This window comes from Epinephelus fuscoguttatus, linkage group LG1 (genome assembly GCF_011397635.1).
Source record: "Epinephelus fuscoguttatus linkage group LG1, E.fuscoguttatus.final_Chr_v1".
In the NCBI taxonomy this organism is placed as follows: Eukaryota; Metazoa; Chordata; class Actinopteri; order Perciformes; family Serranidae; genus Epinephelus; species Epinephelus fuscoguttatus.
In genome coordinates, this window is record NC_064752.1 from 25,367,699 (window position 1) to 25,390,890 (window position 23,192).

General features: G+C 39.1%; 2 protein-coding genes across 2 annotated transcripts; one reads left to right on the top strand and one right to left on the bottom strand.

Moving 5' to 3' along the window:
• Nucleotides 1–3,627: 3,627 nt before the first annotated feature.
• Nucleotides 3,628–9,663, bottom strand: LOC125888417 (homeodomain-interacting protein kinase 2-like). Its single transcript, XM_049575789.1, has 9 exons — nt 9,475–9,663; nt 8,254–8,445; nt 7,245–7,423; nt 6,990–7,113; nt 5,959–6,069; nt 4,620–4,774; nt 4,053–4,469; nt 3,846–3,925; nt 3,628–3,761 (listed from the first exon to the last, which is right to left on the bottom strand). Exons 1-9 carry the CDS (start codon nt 9,661–9,663, stop codon nt 3,628–3,630), a joined length of 1,581 nt encoding a protein of 526 aa, XP_049431746.1.
• Nucleotides 9,664–12,346: 2,683 nt separating this feature from the next.
• On the top strand, nt 12,347–21,466 carry lg1h1orf159 (linkage group 1 C1orf159 homolog). The gene is made up of 9 exons (XM_049585659.1): nt 12,347–12,537; nt 14,011–14,091; nt 14,186–14,270; nt 16,017–16,112; nt 16,207–16,263; nt 17,572–17,706; nt 17,862–17,887; nt 18,024–18,048; nt 18,363–21,466. The coding sequence occupies exons 2-9, from the start codon at nt 14,020–14,022 to the stop codon at nt 18,464–18,466; spliced, it is 600 nt and encodes a 199-aa protein (XP_049441616.1). The 5' UTR covers nt 12,347–12,537; nt 14,011–14,019; the 3' UTR covers nt 18,467–21,466.
• The last annotated feature ends 1,726 nt before the right edge of the window (nt 21,467–23,192 follow it).

The following is a 23,192-nucleotide window of genomic DNA, read 5'->3' on the forward strand; positions in this document are numbered from 1 at the left end:
CGCAACTTTGTAGGCATATGACCACTCATAATCTGAGGGAACCCCTCCATTATTGACCCTGTCAAACAAAATGGGGGACGCTAGAGAGCTAATTTCTTATCTAGGCCTAACTGCCATGTCGATTTTTACTAAACTTGGTAGATATGTAGAACAGGACGCCTCAAGGTGACTGGAGAAATTTAACTCTAAGTGGCAACTGTGTGGTGCTATAACAACAGAAAAATGCTTCAAAATGGCTAAAATGCAACCGGTCACTGTGGCTTTTTTTTTTTTTTAATTTTTGGTATGACTAATCATGGTATGGTATGCTGTACATAATCAAGGAAACTGTCAGTGTGTCATCCTGACAGTCAGTCATTCTACCAGTGTGCCCCACTTTTAAGTCAATACAACATATAAACGCTTTAACTATCTGCCTTTCAACGTGCTACCTCAACTACTAATGTACAGTTTTAGCCCACTAACTATCCCACTATTGGCAATGGTACTACTGTACTTTCAATAAAGCAATCATACTATCAAATTCACAAAAAACTCTGTCTGAATACATTGCTCTTCCTAATGGGTTCAGTTGACTATTTAATCTGCAATTTCCTATGACCTGTATCCCAAACACACACCATGTGAAACTGTACGTGGGCAACTGTGCACTCAGTGGGTATGGACTAGTTAATTAACTATTTTAAGGAATAAATCAGTTTGTCATTATGTTCAATGTGTGTATGGCACCTCTGCTGGTGCTTAGCAGTACAGCAGGGGTGTCCTGACTTTTTTGAATGGGGACCAGATTAGATTAAAAAGAAAAATAGATGTTAAAATATCAGGGGGCCAGCTGTGTCTCACATCATGTGAATTATTAAAAGAAAACATACCGATGGAGATAACCCAACTGTTTCATCTGTTGGTGCAAAAGTATTAATATTTCAATCACTCCTAAAAGCAGTGGCCCTCATTGTTGATCTTATGCTGCATTGTTGTGGCCATATCTGTTATCTACAGGACATTTCTGCTGGTAACTGTTCTATGGTTTGCCTGTTTATGGAACCGCATTAGTTCCACCTACGTAGTACTACTTGATTCATATCTACAACCTGTATGATAGTCCTGCCATCATGATGTGGACAGAAAAAGTGCAAGGTGATCTCACTTGATTAACCAATATTGTGTGGGCAACACAAAGTATATTTTAAACAACAAGCCGAGGGCTGTTTAAAATCGGTCCATGGGCAACCGTTGGCCCCTGAGCTGGACTATGGATATCCCAGCAGCAGAGGAACAAATCCCCTCAAAGCTTTTAGTTTGTGAAATTCCCCTACCCGAAATAAAACAAAGCACAACCACATTTTTTCATAATTTAAATACATCAAGTTGTTGAAATAGATGGTTGTATAAAAACATATTCCTGCAAAATTAGTTTGTAAATTGGTTGATGTTTGGATCGTCCCACAGAACCAAATATAGTGACAATTAATTAATTGATCAATCAATTAAGCAAGCAATCAATTTTATTTAAAGTACAAAAGGGACAGTGTCAGCCTTATCACATCTGTCTCTGGAAGTAATTATCAGCATGTCACCAGCTTGGACGTAATGACAGTTATTTTTACCCCACATACAAAAAACATAAAGTTTTATCAATGCCTTTTTCCATCTTTTAAATTTATACACTTTAATACAAGATATATACAGTATAGACAGAAGTATAAATATAAATACACTATAGATAAGATATATACAGTATAGACAGAAATATAAATATAAATACACTATAGATAAGATATATACAGTATAGACAGAAATATAAATATAAATACACTATAGATAAGATATATACAGTATAGACAGAAATATAAATATAAATACACTATAGATAAGATATATAGTGTAGACAGAAATATAAATATAATATAAATATATATAGATATAAATATATACATAGTATAGACAGAAATATAAATTATAAATACAATATAGAAAAAGTAATGTATAGTGAGTATATATAAGATAGAAGTTGAATTAAATACTAATACTAATACTAATAAAATCAGTACTGCCAAGAAAAATAATAGCACACAATACAGTTCAACACTCCAGCTAAGTCTCTCCACAAAGTTCTTGACAGGCTGAGCATGGTCGGGAGGCAGGTGAGTGAGCTGTGACGTTTTCCCAAACACAATTCAAGATCAGTTTCCCCATCTTTCACTACTGTTGTTTTTCCACCATGGATTATCCAATACATCTGTAGGAAGATAGTTTTGACCCATAAACTCAGTCAGATTTAAAAATAAAATAAAAAATAAAACGTGTGCTTCAAGCACCTCCATTCTCTCCATATTCTCCTGTTTGTTTTAATCATAATTTTAATTTTAGTTCATGTCAGTCTGACCAAGCATTTATTTTATAGTAAAGTAAAGGGTTGACAACGATTGCGGACCTGTACATGAATAATCAATTGCATCTTATATTGAGTTAAGAAACTTTCTCTCTTCCTGAAGCCAACTTTTTTCATAATTTACAAGTCAAGTCAAATATTTTGTTTAAAAAAAAATTGAAGACCCACTGAAGCAACACTCTTTTTATGTTTTGAAGAAACAACATCCTGGTTCTAAACATATTGTCTCAAAATTTGTGTCACTGTTTCTAATATGACTGTTGTTTAATCAAACCATATCAAATCTTCTGGGAGGCAGATCTTGTTGTAGAGTTGACTGAGGAGGTGTGAAGGGAGGGAAAAGATCCATTTAAGTTCAGTTAATGCCAGACTGCAGCTGATTCAGTTCAAAGTCATGCATAGATTACATTATTCCAAAGAAAAGATTAACAAAATGTATCCTAACGTATCTGATATCTGTGACAGATCTAACTATGCAAAAGATACTCTGGGTCATACCTTTTGGTTTTGACCTGACTGTCGTTTTTGCAGGAGATCTTCTCTTGTTATTGTAAAATTTCTGATATTCAGATTGAACTTGACCCATTATTTGCCACATACTGCACAGAAGACCCTGATGGTTGGCATGTTAATAGCAAAGAGGATCATTCTTAAGGAATGTAAGGTTACCAGCACTCCTTGTTTCTCCAGATGGCTTAGGGAACTAGTCTCGGGGATACATCTATAGAGACTTCAAAACAATACACTGTGTTTGCAGGATAATTTTCAGGGTACCTGGGGCCCAATAATTAGACACTTTAATTTACCATCGATTAGCTAAAGTCCCTACTGTCGGACACGTTTTGTTATTCTTCTCCATTTTCTCGTGTTGTTAATGTAATAGGCAAAAAAGTTTATCTCTGTGTTGTATGGCTTTTTGTGGGTTGTGTATGTTTGTTATGTCACATTTTTGTGATGAAAATGAAATACAGTGAAACAAAGACAAATTAAATTAAATTGTTTATGGACCAATTAGAATTCTTAAATTGGAAAGTTTTGGTGACTGTTCAAAATGTCCAGTTCACTTGAACGGCATGTTTTCAGAGTGTGGGAGGAAACCGGAGTACCCGGAGGAAACCCACGCAGACACGGGGAGAACATGCAAACTCCACACAGACAGGAAGAGGGCCAGGAGCTCCTGCTGTGTGGCCACCGTGCTGCCCTTGGAGGACAAGCTCTGTGAGGGGAAGAACCCCTCACAGAGCTTCACTTGTCATGTCACCGTCATCCATGGCAGTGCAGCAGGAGGCGAAGGTCTTCCTCATCCAGGAGAAGAAGGGCCGGACACAGTTCTTCTTCTTCTTCTTCTTCTGCTGGGTACCGGTGTCGTCTGAAAATCAAAGGACATTGAACACCTCATCCGTCCTTCAAATGAACAACAATTTAGATAGAAAGAGAAGTGACTTTTTCTTACCACATGAGGTAGAGTCCTGACATGTCCAGGTGTCACTGTCAGCTACTTCCACTGTGGAACTCTCAGTCTCAGCCTGCAATCTAAACACACACACACACACACACACACACACACACACACACAGTTAGTTTATTCCTCCTGTTATTGTCATGACATCTTATAGGAATCATCTAAGCTTCAGTCGTGTCCAATCCAAAGTCATCTCACCTGACTGCACTCTCCTCGTCCTCCATCAGCAGTGTGTTCTCAGGTGCAGCAGGCTGAACCAGGATCACACCTGATGGAAGGACAGTGAGAGATGCTGGACTGTGGTGCTCCTGGTGGATGCTGACGGTAGCATCCTTTTCCAGAGCAGTCTCTGCACTCTCCTCGTCCTCCATCAGCAGTGTGTTCTCAGGTGCAGCAGGCTGAACCAGGATCACACCTGATGGAAGGACAGTGAGAGATGCTGGACTGTGGTGCTCCTGGTGGATGCTGATGGTAGCATCCTTTTCCAGAGCAGTCTCTGCACTCTCCTCGTCCTCCATCAGCAGTGTGTTCTCTGGTGCAGCAGGCTGAACTCTTACATTTGGCAGACGAGTTTTAGGACCAAAGGATATAACCTCGCTCACTTTCTTTTTCCCACTGGGTTGGAAACAGGAAACATGAGTTACCACAACAATAAGCAAATATTTTACAATCACTAATCAAACTGGAAAAAAAAAAATAAAAAAGCGTGACCAAAAAGACTCACATCAGGACACCACACACACACACACACACACACACACTTACCAGGAGCTCTGGTGGCCTTTGTCAATGAAAGGATGAGAGAGGACTTCACTGGGAGTGATCCTCTTAGCCTGATCCATTTCAAGCATGGCCTCCAAGAGATCGATGCACTGCCCTCGCTCCACAGCCTCGTTTTTGTTATTCTCCTCCAGACGCAGCTAGTTTAGGAAATAATAATAATTTCAGAAACAATGGTCAAATTGTCCGTCAGTCAAGTCGACAAGATTCATATAAAGACGCTCAATGAAAGCTCAGTTACACTGTCAGCGTGGTCTCAGATCGTCCACAGAGACATGCAGATTGGGGACTAGGGCTGGGACTCTAAATTGTCCGTAGGTGTGAATGTGAGTGTGAGTTTTCTCCCAAGTACTCATGAAGTGTCTGAAAGAAGGTCCAATGTGTTTATATGAATGTTCCTCGTAATGGGTAACTTCAGTATTTTTGAGCCTGGACCCTCAAGAGGTTATTGTGTCTAAGATGATGAATGGGAATGAATAATGTTTGGAAACAATGGTCAAATTGTGTTGATCGAGACCACTATAAAGCAGCCACGGATGAAAGGGCTCAGTTACACTGACCTGTCTCAGATCGGCATAATCTACTTACATCCACTGAAAGTGTTTTTTGTGTCAGAGTAAGGTTCTTTCTGTTTAACTGGAAACAGCCTCGAACTCACTATCGTCAAACCCACTAGAGTCTATTTACTGTAACTTAAACTATAAAACTATAAACTGTAACTTATCATCCAAAAACTCACTTCATTCAAGTCAACAGAAACAAAATTAAACGTACAAAATCCACCTTTGTTCGTTTTTTCACTGTTCCAACAATCACCAACTGTGGTTTGGCTGAAATAAAACCTTAATTCACCCAGTTAGATATAAAAATAAGCTAGCTCTAAGAACGCTAAAATTAGTACTGATTCTTTAAATGAAGTTTAGTGGGTTTTGTGTTAGCAATTTCAGGCTGTTTCTGATTTTAAAAAACAGATCTTACTCTATACCAGAAAGGTCCATCTTTGTCAGGTCCTTTCCATAATGTCAGATTCTTCTAATAACAACCTGAGCCTGTCAGTGGCAAAAACAAGCAAAACTGATGGTGCACAAATGCCCTGAGAAGTTAAATTGCAGTCGGCTACACCACCACCCGCTGCAGCTGTCTTGCTCGATACTGGACCAGTTTTAAGAACTGTAGTCCCATTAATCAGTCAGACACAAAAACATGGAGAAATAGGGTCCAGGTTGAAAAATACCAAAGTTACCCTTCAATAAATCCAACTGATTTACTGTTAAAATGTGAACATGTTATCTTCATTAGAGGTGAAATATCTTTATTGTGATACCTTGAGCCTCCAGCTGTTGGACTCAGTCCTGGTGAAATAGTTCTCTGTCTTTAGTCCATCATCAAGAAGATGGTCTGGCGGCTGACCGAGGATTTCAACATTGTAATGCATCTGGGGGGAAAAAACACAGCAATACATCAACACATGCTACAGGATCGCTTCTTCTCTCTTCTTGCCGAGATGCTTTTTTTTTTTTTACACCACTACACATTTTGGGCGGGCCCAAGTCTTCAAAGGCCTGTCTGAGGGTTAAGACTTGGTTTTAAGGTTCAGGTAACAACTAGGTTTGGGTCAGAATCAGGGTAAGAAGGGGCTAAGAGAGGCATTGTATCAAAGAGGTTCCTCACAAAGACACATGTACAAGACTGTGTGTGTGTGTGTGTGTGTGTGGTCTGACATTAGCTGCCAGCTAAACTAGCCGGTGAAAAGAAGTAAGGCTGGTCCCTTAGGATGAGAACATGCAAAAGTACTCGATCTATAGTGTCCAAGGGATAATGCCACGTGGAAGTTAGCATCACACTGGTTCCTTGTCAAAAAGCCAATGGGATTTTTCTATTGGATTCTGGATTATTGCCGAAAATTAAATAAACACCACTTCCATGATTATTGAAGCCTAAATGCAATCGCCAGAAGTGAAAAGCTAATGTTAGGTTATAAACAAACTACACTACCGTCGCATGAGCCAACGTCACTACCATAACAAGACTGTAAAGCCATGTTCAGCACAGCTTGGCATGATGACGTTCTGTAATCTAATTTAGCCACTTGATGGCAACCGCCTTTTTTAAAATTCAAGGAAGCTTCAAAGTTCACGAGTTGGGTATTTACTGACGTATTTCATGTTGGAGAACAAAATGTGAAAGTCTCGTCGGCTTGTGTTAAACAAAGACCTGATTTCAGGCATCTAAACAAAAACCCATTGACTATGAGACAAGGGTACCAGGAGTGGTAAAATGCTAACTCATCCCTGGGGGACTCTATTAGAAAGACAGTGGACAGCAAGCAGAGTCCAGCTATAGTAAATGACTTACTGCTTCATATGCATTTGATCCAAACAGCAGGTAATCGCCGATGATCATGGTGGCCATCGCACAGCCCAATGACCACATGTCAATGGCCTCAGAAAATGGAAGGTCCAAAATCATTTCTGGAGAACTGGGTGTGGAAGAAAAGTATCACACAGAATGAGTAACACTGTCATATTTCAAGGATTCAATTAGCACATGGAAGGAACTACAAAGTCCCTCCAGTATGATAATAACAATCAGTGTTTCTATAGATCTTACCTGTTGATGGTCAACAGATCCATGCCCTGCTTGGCTTCAGATGTTGGCAAGGCCAAGCCAAAGTCAATTAGCTTGACCTTGAAGGGTCGTATCCTGTGATTCACCATCATGATGTTGTCCAGTTTTAAATCATTGTGAATCACTCCAAATCTCTTCAGCGCCTTGAGAGCCTCGGCCAGCTGCAAGTACAAGATCAGTAATACAGTTCAGAGAAAGTACCACAGCTTTGCCTGGGAGATACTTTTGCAAAATGACAGGAGTTGCCAATATCTCACTTAGGGGGTCCGGCAAGGCCCCAGGAACAGCGCCGGGCTTTGAAGCCAATTTTACATAAAGGCTATAATAGAATCAGAACGTCTGGGTCTGTCATCTGATGCCAGTGGGCCATATTTTTTATCCCCATTCAAGTCAGCAGAGCGCTAAACCGTAAGTTAGTAGCTCAGCCGCAGTAAGTCTCTCATTTAGCTCCACAATGCAGGAGCTCTGGGTAATTTCATACCGCAGAAATCAGGCTTTTTTGGCCTCATGTACCAATAAACAACCCCCAATGCTGTATCCAGTTCTCTATATATATCAGTGGGGTCCAGGAGATCCTACCCTCGTACTTTTTAAATGAACAAGTTTACTTTGATATCTTCATGCTCTCTGGCAGTTTATTTAGACTTAGACTTAGACTCACTTTATTCGTCCAGTGGGAAATTCATTTCCACTAACTATACATTTACAGAGATCGATCACAAATATCACAGGCACAGACATATCACAGACATCACAAAACATCACATGTTCATTCACAGAGCTGGACACTTTGAGTCAACAGGATCTCTTTTAGAATAAAAGTACAAAAGAAAATAATAGATAATCATTATCTATTATTTTCTTTTGCACTTTTATTCTAAATAAATTGCCAGAGAGCATGAATACATCAAAATGAACTTGTTAATTAAAAAAATCCTAGTGTGAATTATTTTATTTTCATTGTGAATTAGAAAATGGTTGTGGGTCTGACCTGTTTGATGATGGTGCTGATGTCACTCAGTCGCATAGGGGCACAGTCGGTCTTCAGAATGTAGTCCATTATGCTGATGTCACACATCTCAAACACCAGGGCTTTTCCACACCTCGTGTTGAACCAGCCAAGGAACTTGATGATATTGTGCTGGTCAGCTTTGAGGCGCATTAACTCCTGCATCATGGGAATCTGGAAACACATGAGGAGTGTCACACTGATGGTTAATATGTTCACATGTATGAACGTCAGAGAAAACTATGCTGAAGATTTATGGGGCACTTTTTGAAGGCAGAGCTTTATATTGTGTTCACACTCATGACAGATAGTTGCATTATTCTACATATAATCACTAAAGCTGTACCAGTGGTGGAAGACGTACTGGGATCTTTCAATTAAAGGAATGCTTTACCCACAAATTGACAATTCGTTTATCGGTTAGTCATGCCGTGTTACCTTGAATTTGTGAAGCAAACTTTGCTTTTCTCACATGCCTCCATGGAAAACTGTATTGATTTACTGATTGATTGGGGACCACGTTTAACAACAGTAACCTGAAACCTTCCTGTTAAATACTGATATGACAGTGAAACATATCTATGCGATCTTCAAAGCCAGAGTCCAATACTAAAGGCTTTTTTGGGCTAAAATGCTAAAAGTAGCAATACCACAGAGTTAAAATACCTGCTTAAGTGTTCACATCATAATATACTTGTAGTACCTAAAGTAAAAGTAGGGTCTTTGCAGAATATCATATATCATATTACTGTATTTTAGTACTGATGCATTCATTTGTTCATCACGTTATTGTGGCAGCTGCTAAAGGTGCAACTAATGTTAATGGCTTTACATACTGTTGGGTAATTGAGGTAAGGGATAATGCCCATTAGAAGTTTTTTTTATTTCATTTCATATATTCATTTGACTCAAGGCCATATCCCATAGTATGGAGCACAAACATTACATACAATAGGTAATAACAGAGCAATGGCCAACATGGAAACATGAACTCTTTGACATGCAGTTGAGGATGGTTCATGCCTCCACCTCCATCAGCAGCTGACCCTATTAATGCATTATTTCATAGCACTAACTTAAGGGGAATGCTTTTTGCACTTTACTAAATAAAACTCACTAAATACTAAAAGTAGTAAAAGTTTATATATTATATGCAATCACTCTTTTACAGCTGTGAACATCAGAATCAACAAACTGTCTCACCTCCTTGCCATTATCATCTGCGTGCAAGGGGATCTTTACAGCCACGGGTTGGTTGATGTCTTTCTTCCAGCATTTCACCACCTCTCCATAGCTGCCCGCTCCCAGAACCTTTATAGACCTGTATTGGCTTGGGAGCTTGATGGCGTTTGGGCCAAAGAATGATGGTGGATTGTAAATGGGGTCAGTCATTTTGTTGTCTTGAAAAGCTGAAAAGAAAAGAGAAAATTATATTAATTCCCTTTAAAGGATCCTAACAGTGTACACATCTTATTTCTTCTTCCATCTGCTGGTTTCCATTCTGTCATGGATTACACAGAAGATGTAAAATACTGCTTTGGGTCTTCATGTCTTTAACTCGTGTTTCATACTTCACTCCTGACCAAACCTCATCAATTTCCAGCAGCTTTTGGAGAGGACCTAGTTTCATGTAATCAAATTACAAAATAATCTGATCTGTAACCAGTGTTGGGTATATTATTTTTTAAACGTAACAGGTTACAGATCACTAGTTACCCTGGTAAAAATCAGTAATGTAACAATTTGAATTACTTCATCAGTGTTGAACAAGTGTTTTGCAATAAAGCTGGAAATGTCCATAATATGTTGTGTCAAAAAGAAGTCATTTCTGCATGAAGAAAACAGGCAAAGCAACAGACTGAATGTTTTTATCCTTGACTTTTTACAGAAAACACTATATTTGGATATAACCCCTTAACAGTTTGATTAATAACTGTAAAATGTACTTAGATATCTCTCTCAATAACTGTAACTCATTACAATTACATATATTTTTGTCATTTAATCACATGTAACGAACAGAGACAGAAACGCTGACTTACTTGTATCACAGTTTCGTATACGGTCCAGTTGTTAGGATCGCTCTGTCGTAATCTGTTGATAAGTCGAGGGTTGTAGTCACCCCAACTGCTGTAGTTGAAGTGAGCAAATTCCACCCAGAGGGTCTATTTAGCTATTTCTAGAGTGAGATTCTAGAGTGAGTTGTGATGTCACAGAGGCCGTAGATTTTCATTTCCATTCAGTTCTTAATTTTAAATGTAAACACAATGCACTGACACTACTCTGAGATCCATTCAGCACTTGTTGTTGATGGTCAGTACACCATGTAGAGATACTGTAGTGTGTACTGAAGTCTCTCAGCTGATCAAGTGTCAGGATATGAATTGTTTGTTTGAACAAACTCAGTATCCATCCATTAAACTCTATGTTTGGATTCACCATCAGTCTCTGAGACACTGAGGCCTGCAGACTGTATGAAGTGAATAATCACAGTAAAGTATACACGTACACACACTGGAGGAGTGTGTTGTGTATCTGTGTGCATTAAGGACATTAAATGCACCAAACAAAGTTTATATCAGATGAACAGAGCCCCTCCACCGCAGGGGCCCCATTGGAATTGCACTGCCTACACTGTCTATATTTACGCCCCTGTATCGGATGCTTTAAACCAGGGGTGTCAAACTTATTTCAGTTTACAGGTCACATTCAGTCAGTCTACTGCTTACAGTCATTACATGTGCATATTTCCATACATTTCCAATATGTGTAGTAATCCTAACAACACCACACCAAACTAGGATGAAAGAAAAGAACTGTGTTCTGGTCGGGGTGGAAAAGCCTCTGAAGCAGCATTTTACATGAAGAAAGCTACTCAGTGTTTAACTTGCTCCTGAAACCTGCCACCTCTTAGCCTTCACAAGTGCATCACTATTAGGTGTCCAAGTGGGCCGGATTGGACCCTTTGCTGGGCTGGCTCCTGGCCCCTGCTATAAACAGTTGATTTGTAGATTCACGACAACCAGCTTTATGTACAACTCCCTTGTTTTATTATAATCATCATTATTATTATTATTCAATGAATAATTTTGATTTTGGTTACATACATGTTGAGAAACACACAAACTTTCTCACAGTTTGTTTCAAATGTGTTTTACTGAGGCATGTCAACAAATAGCATCATATATAGTCAAGCAATGTGTCAGTGTATCCAAATATACATATATGCAGCTGTCATGTAGTATTCTCCCTTTCAATCTTTTCTGAAAATATATTGTACAGTAATGAGAAAACATATATACATATACATACATACGCACAGCATATCAAATTTTCTCACAGTCTATAAGGAATAGGCTGAATCCCAAAGCTTTTATTTGCCTATCAAACAAAGGATAACTCAGGATATCAACAATATCAAAGAAAGGAAATAAATAAATTAGTAATTGAAAACATTATACTCTGCGATCCTCAGTTATTTTACATTTTAATCATTTTACATTTGAAGGCTTTTTGAAACAGGCAGCAACACAATTTCAACTCAGCACTGAGTCCATTCCCTAGATGACTCCCAAAAGTTAAACACATCTGTATTTTACATACAGTTTTCACTTTACATGTTTCATAAATAAACAGCCCTCTTCCATTATAATTTAATTATATTTTCTAATTATATATATATTTTTTAAATATAATAATAATAATAATAATAATAATAATGATAATAATAATAATAATAAGATAAGATAAACTTCATTAATGTCAAAGCAGCTCAAAGCACAGGCAGAAAAAGGGGGGTGACAATTTATACTTACATAGAAAAAAAATAAAGATTAAAAAATAGAATATATATATATATATAATAACTGTACACACAAGACTATAATGATGATGATGATAATAATAATAATAATAATAATAATTTATTGTTGTAGTAATAATAATTATTAGTTGTTGTATTTCTATATTTTTAGTAATCGCCAGAATTTTAATTTTAATTTTACTTAGTTTTATAGGCAGACATCCTGAAATATAAACACTGCCAGTGTTTTATTCTGAAAACCTCACCCGGAAGTGTCCATGCTAAATGAAAGCAGGTAGCTATGAGCTACGCACTGAGTGTCTGTCCGTGTCTGAAGGTGTGTTAAAGACATATCTGCTGTAACTGTCGGTGTGTTTCTGATCGGACCTGTGCGGCGGACCTGACCTGACGCTGATTAAACCACACCGAGGAGTCTGGTCAGGCCGGAGCCGAGCGTTTGGCTGGTGAGTGAACTTTTTGTTATGTGCAGCTGCTCAGTCTGAGATTGTAAACATGACCCCATAATGTTAAACAGGTGTAAATAGATGATCAGATCTGCCTCTGTAACGCTGACATCGATATTTCAGCTCTGACTGTGAGCGCTATCACGATTTAACTTCATCCCAGTGACAGGTGCTAGCTAGCTAAACACCTTGGTTGTTTCCTGTGTGACTGACGTTAGCTAATTTCATGCCATCTTTGAGACACTGAATGTGTTGTTTAACTCTTTACACTAAAGTTATGATCCATTAAAAAAAGTTAGCTGTGTGTATAGTTAAAGTGTTGTGTTTGTGGGGGACTTATCTGTACAGTTAGGATGCAGCATTGATCAGTATCAAACATGTAACTTATCATCAGCCAGAGGATAGTTTTCACTTATCAGATGTGTTATGCTATCAACCAACTCAACTTGATTTATATAGACACCTTTCATGCGAACATGCAGCCCAAAGTGCTCCACTTAGCAAAACTGGAATGACTCAGACACAAGACAATAGAATATTAAAAAAAGCAAACCAACCATAACAGAGCAAACTAACAAAAAAGATCATCAAAACTCCATATATTAAAAAGAGAGTAAGTAAATAAATACATAAAATATAATAAAAATGAACAGGAGAGATACAAGATGGTAAAAACCAATGGTTAAAGCTTAAAAATCAAGACTGTAATGTTACTTCACATTAGAGTAGGTAACGAATTCCACATTTTAGGGGCGTAGAAACACACTCTCTCCCGTAGTGGAATTAACATTATATTATACATGAATACTCTTACCGTGAGACATGAAATACAGTACTTTTAAATGTATGTAATATTCATTCATTGTGCAAAGTAAGAAGAAGCATGTTGGCCGATTCTGATAGTTAATTTTAAAGCCAATATTGGCCCGATACCGATGACGTGCTGATTTTATCGTGCATCCCTAATGCAGAATCCACAAAATAGATGCTTGAGTGTTGGTATACCTAAAGTTGAGAATGTTAGTCTGTTTTTTTCTGCAGTACCCCTTTTTCATTTACCAGAAGAAGCTAAATTAATATTTAATGTTGTTTGCTGTACAAGAACTTTGCCTAAATGTAACGCAGCCTATTGTCAAGATTGAATGATTAAAGAATAAATAAAAAGTACCACAAATGTGGCCAGACATTTGTACAGACTGTCTCCACTGTGTATTATACCCAGCTTTATTGTTCCATTTTGTTTGATCAATAAACAGCACAAGACACAAGACAGGACGTTTCCAACTTGTTCGAATTATTCTAGTTTTCCTTATAATTAAATACAATGTTTGTTAGATGATTATCCAACCAGTCAAATAATATTTTATCATTCTTCTTTCCTGTTGGACTAAAAATATAAAGGTATTTGTCCTACAGTGTGTCCTGTCAAAGTCACTGATGTGTATCTAATTCAAGTCTGTTCTGATCTTCCAGGGTTCGACTATGGCTCTGTCATTCCTTCTGGTCTTGGCTGCAACTGTGATTCTTATCCGACCAGAGACACCTGTAACAAAGGTAGGGACTAGATGTTCCTCAGCCCGAGAGCCGACGTGAACTTTTGTTGAGGTCGCACTGATTTGTTAATCTGTGAATGCTGTTCTGTCTGCAGGCTTTACATCAGAACTCACTTGAGTGCTGTGGCGAGAAACAGAGAGTGAATATTTCATGTTCAAATGACACCCACTGTGAGCCAGGTAAGGTGGAGGGTCTTTTTTACACGTATACACAATGTCACCAAGAGTTTTGACCTTGTAAGATCATTGTTATTTCATTATTGTCAGTTAGAAATTGACGCTCTGGTCATTAATCAGTCTGTCTCATATAATTACTTAAACATACGGAATGCAGGAGTTTCCTAAACAATGTGTAGACTCATACAGATGTTATCTCTCTCGATCATCACTTAGACCCACTAGAAGTTTGCGGTGGTGTATCTCTCTGCAGAGACTCTGCCCTCTGCCTGTATTTTCTTCATTTATTCTGTGTTCGGGAGGTTTATGGGCATGCACCCCCCACAGAGCTCAGGTGAGGTCAACCCTGTATAAAAAGGTAGTGACCAGGTTCCACACCGTAAGCAGCATGTATCCAAGAGACAACCACAAATACAGCACATTGAATTGCTAAACAAGAATCTGAGGTTGGCTTTTACTTTCACTTTTGCTGGAGAGCGCATTTACAAACAGGAAGTGACAAACCTGCATAGTAAACCTTTCAGAGTTCATTAAAAGACATAATGACAGTGAGGAGATATGCTGCAGTTTGGAGGTAGTTGTCCACTAATTGGAAGATCGGTAGACTCACAAGTCAGTCTTTAGACGCTTTGCTTAACTAAAGACTGATGTCTTTCTCCCTGATTTTGTGTTTAGATGGGCGGATACAATTTCAGAGTTTAAAAAACTCCATACGTTGCAGAACCAATAGTAAATCTGCAGGGCGGTCCTTCGGTGGCTCGCTGAACTCTTATGCTCGTAAACATAGTCCGACTGCGTTAGAAGTTTAAAACAAAGTCGTTGTAAGCACACGTTTGATAAAACGGAGTTAAATTTCTCGGCATTCATTTTCAAGCTCTCTGTGTGTTTGTTTCCTTGTGGACGAGAAAAGAGGGAGCGCACATTTCCGGGAGGTCGTGTCCTTTTCAAAAATGCAAGAGGAGTTGCTTTGTTGCTGGCCGTTTTCTCCGGTGTGTTAAACACACTTTAGAAAGGAGTGTCCCCAGACTATCAGAGGGTGGAGATCTCTGATTGTCTGGTGGCGAGACTAGAAGATCGGCAGTTCGATCCCCGGCTCCTACAGCCAGCATGTTGAAGCATCCTTGGGCAAGATACTGAGCCCCAAATTGCTCCTGACGGCTGTCCCATCAGTGTGTGAGTGCGAGTGAATGCTAACTGAGTAGCAGGTGGCACTTTGTACAGTAGCCTAGGCCCACCAGTGTGCGAATGGGTGAATGGCACATGTCGTATTAAAGCACTTTGAGTGGTTGAAGACTTGAAAAGTGCTATAGAAGTTAAGTCCAAGATTATGTCAGTGGATTTTTGACCGAAAAAAAAAGGAGACAGTTTGCCACTGCAGCTATAAAGACACAGTGAAAGGACTGAAACTTTAACAACAGCCTGTACAAATCCCTGTGCTTATGTGTTATGCTAATCCTTGGCAATGTGTGAAAAAGGAAAACAACTCTTTGTCATTGTCCATTTTAAACTTGCACACTTTTAAAACTGGATTAGTTCAGCAAAATGTTTCTCTTTTGGTGCATACCAAGAAACATGCTATACATACAGTGTATAAAGCAATTAATGTAGGTAAATATGAAAGGCATATCATTTTGTCATGTTCAGTTTTATCTTTGTCTGTTAAAGGACAGGGTGAAATAGATGATTTGCTAGTACAAGGGTATCAAAGGGTTAAAAAAGTGAAAAATGTTCTTGTTTTGGCTTCTTCAGGATGCTTCCTGCGTGTCCTTGAGAACAGCAACACTGTTTGCATATTCTGTGACTCAGCAGCTGTGGATCTGGAGAACATAACAATCTGCACCTACAGTAAGGACTGGAAACTGTCTGTTCGTAAGCAGAAATCTGAGTGCTACACTGAATCGTGTCTTTTTTCAATTTGCCCTTTTTGTGTGCACGCTAGACTACACAGTGGAGAGGAAAAATCACACGACCGTAACTACTGTCATTCCTAAAATTGGTAAGATATCAAATTCACAGTCAGCTGATTTACTTATTTCCTCATGTTTATTTCTCAGCATTTTCTGTAGCTGTGTATACAAGTCTGAATCATTACGAAAGTCAAAGTGAATCAAAGAACCAACCTTAAGGGGTAATATAGTAAAATTAATTTAAAAATGTAAAGCTGGGGTAGGTAGTTTCATTTTGGCAAAAATCACATCATAAACTTTAAGCATATTGTAATTCAAGTGGACTGAGAGAAAACTGCACTTCTCCTGCACCTCCTCTCGGCTCTGTTTTCAGACTATCGAAAATCTAGACCGTAATGGGAGTCTTTGACCAATCACAGATGATTTCGGAAAGAGAGCGTTCCTGTTAGCTGTTCTACAAATGCAGATGTGTGTGTGCATGTCTCTTCAGTGAAAGGCTGATTCAATGGCAAAGAGTCCTGCAGAGAAAGTTAGTATCACAGTGCACAGAGCCTTTTTCACTGCAACACAGACACAGGTCAGTTCTCTCAAACAGGCATCTATTTGGGCATTACTGTCTCTCTGAAGTATCTCCACCTCACTCTGCGCTTCTACAGACCACCTCACCGGGAGGAGAGTGTGAAGCAGTTCCGGAGATGCACCCCCAGTCGGCGGCTGCAGCAAACCAAATTCAGCCAGGACAAACCCCAGCTCTTGGAGACTGGACAGACCCGACTCTTTGCCAGATCAGCAAACTTTCTGTTGCTGCCATTACACAGATTAGATCCGGCACTGCTGCTGGCCACCAGCTTGCTGTGACACCCAGTGCTGGGTGGGTTTGTGCTGGTCAAATTTAAGTTGCTACAGCTGCCGACTGAAGGTCCATCTTCTGAGCTGCTGCGGGCTCACACAGCAGCACGGAGCGAGACGGAGGGGCTGTGGGGCTAGTCGTCTAATTCTTGTCTCATTTGTGTTCTGATAAACAGAGAAAGAGAGTGGGGCAAGAGGAAGCTAAGTGGGTGAGGTTTGGGCAACTCTACAATGAAAGAAGATGAAATAAATGCATGTATTGGAAACTGTGGGTTATTGTATACAGCATATGCATATCCCTGTGGTCATCTGGTGGGAGGGGCTTAGGACAGAGAGAGGGAGGAGCTGCAGGAGGAGGGTGTGCGTTCAAATCCTGCCTTTTCCAGATCTCTGCCGCCCCCAGCCTTATGTTAGCTAATAGAATGGTACACTTTTCTCCAAGTAACAAGCTGTGTATGACAATAGAGTAACAGTCTGCAGTGGCCGGTAAGATATTCACCACGTGTCTTATCAGCTGTTTCCTGTTCTGTGCTTATGGTCCTGAGCAGGAGGGCCAGGTGTGGCAGCCTCTCTTCTTTTGGGAACACTGTTGATCAGCCTGTTCCTGATCCTCTCTGTCGCCTCCTTTTTCTACCTCAAACGCTCCAACCGACTCCCGAGCATCTTCTACCGCCGCAACAAGGGTGAGTGCTGCACAGCTCTGATACAAATTACCCACCACATCCATTAAAATGAATATGATAAAGCATGAAAGTGCTTAGAGAACATTGAAAACAGTTTAATTTCTATGCTTTCAGTCAGTTAAACTCAAATGCAAAATGTTTTGTGTACTTTACAGCCTTCATATTCCAACCAAGTGAGACAGTAAGTCCATTTTGTTGTTTTTGGTCACTTATCACACACTGAAGTGTTTTTGGAGCCTTGTGACTGTTGTTATCCAGACATTTGTAAACGTGTGTCAAAGGGAAGGTGATAATTTCAGTTTCTTTCTCCTTGCTAGGCTGTCATGATTCCCTCCTCGACAGGTAAAACAACTTCACTATCCTAGTCTGTTAACTTCCTGTTGTGAAACTCCGACCTTGCTGAACAGGTTGTAAGATAATGTGAAGCTATTGAGAAATGCAGAGCAGTGAAAACATTACATGAGTCTTTGGCAACGTTGGTGAGGATTGCTCCATGCTTGAGGACTGTTGTAGCAATGGCAGGCACTAAAAGAGACGATCTCAGGCGTATAAGTTGTTCTTAAAAGCACAGAACAGGCCATCAAGCCATTCCACTGCATGTCTCCTCTTGTTAACAGTGATTATATGTTTCCTTTTGTTCTGTGTTTCCTTTGAAGTGAGGAAGCCAAGATATGTCAGGAGGGAGCGGCCCTCTGCAACATCAACACTGAACAGTGCTACCGTGCCCACCACAACTGCCACCCAAGACTATAATGTGTAGGAGGAGGAGGAGGCGGTAGAGGAGGGGGGGTGGGAGTGGGAGGTGGTGCAGGTAGGAGAGAGAACGCTCAGGAAAGATTTTTATTATCATGTGAAGGTTCAGCAGCAGTGTGAAGAAAGACCAGTGTGTAGGCGGCCATATTTAATTGTAGCTGCTTCTGCTGCTCTCTTGTCACTAGGGCAGTGACTTTTTCTCTGTTTAATGTCAAAAAGTATCCAGTAACTGACCCATCAAAGTCTCTGATATTACATTTGAGTTTACCACACGACAACGTAATCAGCACAGGGAAAATAGTTTCAGTATTTCTCTGTAAATTTGAATAACAGGTTGGTTTTGTATTTTACTCCCTCTCACGCAGCACTTCAGGTTCTGTCCTTTTGTTCTTTTAAGTCGAAACACTGTTAGTGAACTGTTTTTAACTGCTGTTTGATGGTGTGTGTGTTTAGTTGAGATGACTTGAAGTGATGGGTTTCATGAATGTGTGAACCTGTCGGGTAAAAAAAGGAATAGTTTGACAATAAGGGGAAATTAACAATTATTATAATAATATACATAATATAATAACTATAAATACACATGTTTTATTTCTTTTAATCTGTATAAATATTGAAGTGGAAAAAACACAATTCCTCATTGTACGGACTGCACTGTTCCAGAAAACTACCATTTTTCCACTTGGGTTGTTTTTGGCTTAAAGGGACAGTTCAACCAAAAAACCAAAAATACATATTTTCCCTCTCACCTGTACTATTTATCAATCTAGATTGTTTTGGTGTGAGCTGTGGAGTGCTGGAGATATCGGCGGTAGAGATGTCTGCCTTCAATATAATGGAATTAGATGACACTCAACTTGTGGTGCTCAAAGCGCCAAAAAGAAATATGTTGGAAAAACTCAACATCAATGTCTCTCTCCAGAAATCATGACCCATTCACTCAAGATAATTCACAGACCTTGTTGTGAGCAGTTTCGTGTAGGAACTCTTTCTTTTTACTGAACTACACCCTTTAACTGCATCACTGCGCAGAAGGAAGTGTGCATCTACTACTAGCTCACCTAGCACCTCTGAGCTAGCTAACGTTAATGTTCACACCACACACTGTCACAAGCACGAGTCTCTCGTCCATGAGTAGATGCACGCTTCCTTCTGCACGGTGATATCAAACCCTCAGGAACAGCTCCAGGCTTTGAGGCCAATTTAACATAGTGGTCAAACCATGGAATTACAACTTCGGGATCCATCACGTGATGCCATTGGGCCGAAAAAGATTTTGTCCCTTACATATGTTGGAGAAGAGATGCCTGCAAATCAGTGGATACATTTTTTGAGCGTCAGAACCCCCAAACATTTTACTATCGGGATTTAATTCATTCGGTCCAATAACATTTGGAAAGTCTAGAAGAGCTACAAAATCAAATCCCTTTATCCCAATTTAAGTTAGCGCAGGGCTAAACTGAAAGTTAGTTGCTCAGCTGGCAAAAGTCTCTTCAAACTTTTTGGCTCCATGCTCCACTGAGCAGCTGTCATAGGAATGAACGGGGCACCACCTTTAGCACTGTATCCAGTTCTCATGCATTTTTTATTTGGGGGTGAACTGTCTCTTTAAACAAACAAGGCCTAATGTGATAATTAATGAGCTGCTTGCAGATTTATTTTTATTTCACCCTTGGACAGAGTGCTGTGCTGAGCTAAGTTAACCAGCTGCTTGTTGTAGCCTTACTAACCATCTTCTCATATATTGTAACTCTCTGCAAGAAAGCAAATGAGTGCATTTCCCAAAATGTTAAACTATTCCTTTAAAGCAAAGATTAATAGAGCCAGAGACCAAGTTGAGCGACAGTAATATTTTTTGGACAAAGAGACGGCCCAGTGACCTTTGATAGAAATTTGTGTTTGCTAATTAGTTTTTTTAGACATGTGATATTTATTCGCATTTTCTGACTGTGCACTGAGTTTTACTGATTAAAATCAGACCAACAGAATAAATGATGTGTTTAGTAGCATTTAGAGTTCTCCTGGTAGAGTGGGACTTGTAGGGCGAGTTACTGTAGGCGCTGTCTGGATGATTATTTGCTCTTTGTGTTTTTATTATTGCATTTGTATTTATTATTTTTGTGAGCTTAACCAAGGTGAATGTATTACATGTGTAAAACAAGTCATGCGCCATGAAACTGCATTCCAGGACAGACCCAGGCGAACATGAAGGAGGTGAAGTCATATTTTTTGTCATACGGAGCTCTATGCTCCTCCAAATCATGTTTGAATACAAATTTGTTCCATGACTTAGATCTAAATTCGAACATGTCGCTCTCACAAAACATGAACTCACTGTAACCTCGTGCACTTTATTCGTCTGAGGTTGTCAGCTGATGTTGGACCCTAATTTTTAAAAGAAATACCCAAACAACTTTTTGCCATCAAGTGTGATTGATTTTTTTCGTATAGATGGCAACATCATAGTTGCATTGTGAAATTTACTTGACTACTCTTAACTTTTGCCAAATGTCGTCTGAAGAAAATGGCGTCTACTGTGTGCCATTACTGTGATTACTGTGCCATTGTGAGCTTTAAACACAGCCAGGAAACATTTAACCATGATGCGACGAATAATAGAATTATATTATTATCCAGTGGCCTTTACTGTACACAGTCCTAACACAAGGCTAGATATCCAAGCTTTATTTGCTACATGGTATTTAATGACATTTAGTTTTATATCTCGACAACACTAAGGTTCTTGAAAGTCCTCGCCGTCTTCAGTAAATGTGAAGCAACATGAAGTGAACCAGATAAAAAGGCAGCAATCATTCCATGAATATTCCCCTCTTTTGCTTAACGTGTTTGTTGTTGTACAGACGACCACAAGCTGAGAACGTGTACATATTGTTTTATACAAATGATGTATTGTTTTTGTAATGATGTACATATTCTACTTTCAGTGCCATGATGAAGAATGTTCTGAGGATGTGTGTGAGGTTTGGAGAAATAAAGCACCTTTCCATAACCAGTGTTTCTCACACTGCTGTTTTTTGTGACACAATTTAGACTTTATATTTTTCAAAGACAAAGTTGAATACTTTGTTGAAGAACTGTTTCTTTCCTGTGTTACAATTAGCATCTTAAATCCCACATCTGAGGACAGGCTGGGCAGCGGCACTACAACATCAGTTCTCTGCCCAGTCTGCGTCTTCAGGCGTAGGATTTGAGATGGTAAACGCTCAGTAACCCACAAGACCAACAATGTATATAATCACGCCACGCAATGAATACAAATGAAAATTGGTGATTATACTTACAATATCAAAAAAACTTCACAAAAATATTTTTTTACCTATAATGTGAACAGAGCCTGTGTATCTCAGTTGACCTCCATTTTCTTCAAGGTGTAACCCAGGGATACTGGACTTGCTTTGCCTAAGGCCTGCTTTTACAAAATGACAGGTGAACAGAGGCCAGTTGCAAAAGCCCTGCACAAGTCAGCTATACTCGGGCGTTTCTAGGATTTGAAGACATTCAGGGCTTAGTCTGGATCTCTATCAAGGCTCCTGTGAAATCTCCCCTAGCATTTCTTTTTATATAAATAAGCTTTATTTTGATGCAACCTAGCACCTTATTTACATTAAAAGTGCAAGAAAAATCCCATTGTAAATCAACTTATTTTTATTATGAATTGGAAAATCGTTGGGGGAACCAACTGACACCCTGTTGCAGGCCAGATTTGGCGCATGAGCTGCTAGTTGAGCGTCATGGGTATAACCCATCACTAAAGAACAGGGTCTGTTGCTGTGCAACAGTAGCTCAACTGGTACAGTGTGTGCTACTTGTCTGCTATAATGCTATAATAGATTTATTAAGTGTGAAGGGGAGGCAACTTAAGAATAGGCAGCCTGTGTGGCTTACAGGGATAGTTTAGATTGGGGAGTTGTATGGAGTACTTATCTCTTGACAGTATATTACCTACAGTAGATGTCAGTCGGAAGGCCCCCACTTTTGAGAAGCAGGCTGGAGTCCGACATGGAAGCTACGCAATCTACTGCTGTGGAGGTGTCAGCAACAAAATGTATTTTAGCCACCTAAAAAAAAGTATCAATATCCGTTTAAGTGTATACTATATAAAATATTTTCACTTAATCGCAGACAGTGATTTCCAGCGGGAAAACAAAGCTGTTATATAGCTCTCTTCTAAAGCCAGACTCTATTGAGAAAACAGTGATTTCAAGTAAGACAGGTGCATTTTTTAAAACTCCACAAGTGTGTGTGTGTGTGTGTAAGACTTGAGACTAAGGCTAGATGCTAAAGACTGTCATTACTGGGATTGTAATGATGCAGCAAAGTTTTGTGATTAAAAAAATATATATATAATTTGAAGCCAAAAAAAAGCTCTTGTAAATTTAAAAAGAAATAATGTTTGCACAACTTCATAAAAAAGATCTGGTGTTTTCCTCTCTGTATATATATTTAAGAAATAGTATCCTTATATTTAATATGTCATCTAATTTTTTATTTTTTTTTTGGTGATTGTTCTTTGCCTATTTTCTTTTGTTTTTGGATAAGTTTCTTTGTACTTTTACTTTTTCTTTTTGAATAATATTTTCAAATGCACGAATGGAAACCTGCACTGTTAATAAAAACAAATATTTGCAAAAACAAAAAGTTCTGATGTTTGCTCAGATTTTGTCATTTTGAATAAATGCACAATATTTATAAAATATCCATTAAATGTGTCA

Excerpts from the sequence above, each read along its gene's own strand:
- LOC125888417 (XM_049575789.1), bottom strand. The coding sequence starts at position 9,663 with ATGACTGACCCCATTTACAATCCACCATCATTCTTTGGCCCAAACGCC. Across the intron at positions 8,446-9,474 it reads CAGATGATAATGGCAAGGAG|ATTCCCATGATGCAGGAGTT; the intron begins GTGAGACAGTTT and ends ATGTGTTTCCAG. Across the intron at positions 7,114-7,244 it reads GATCTGTTGACCATCAACAG|TTCTCCAGAAATGATTTTGG; the intron begins GTAAGATCTATA and ends TTCCACACCCAG.
- lg1h1orf159 (XM_049585659.1), top strand. The coding sequence starts at position 14,020 with ATGGCTCTGTCATTCCTTCTGGTCTTGGCTGCAACTGTGATTCTTATC. Across the intron at positions 16,113-16,206 it reads CATAACAATCTGCACCTACA|ACTACACAGTGGAGAGGAAA; the intron begins GTAAGGACTGGA and ends TGTGCACGCTAG. Across the intron at positions 18,049-18,362 it reads CATGATTCCCTCCTCGACAG|TGAGGAAGCCAAGATATGTC; the intron begins GTAAAACAACTT and ends TTTCCTTTGAAG.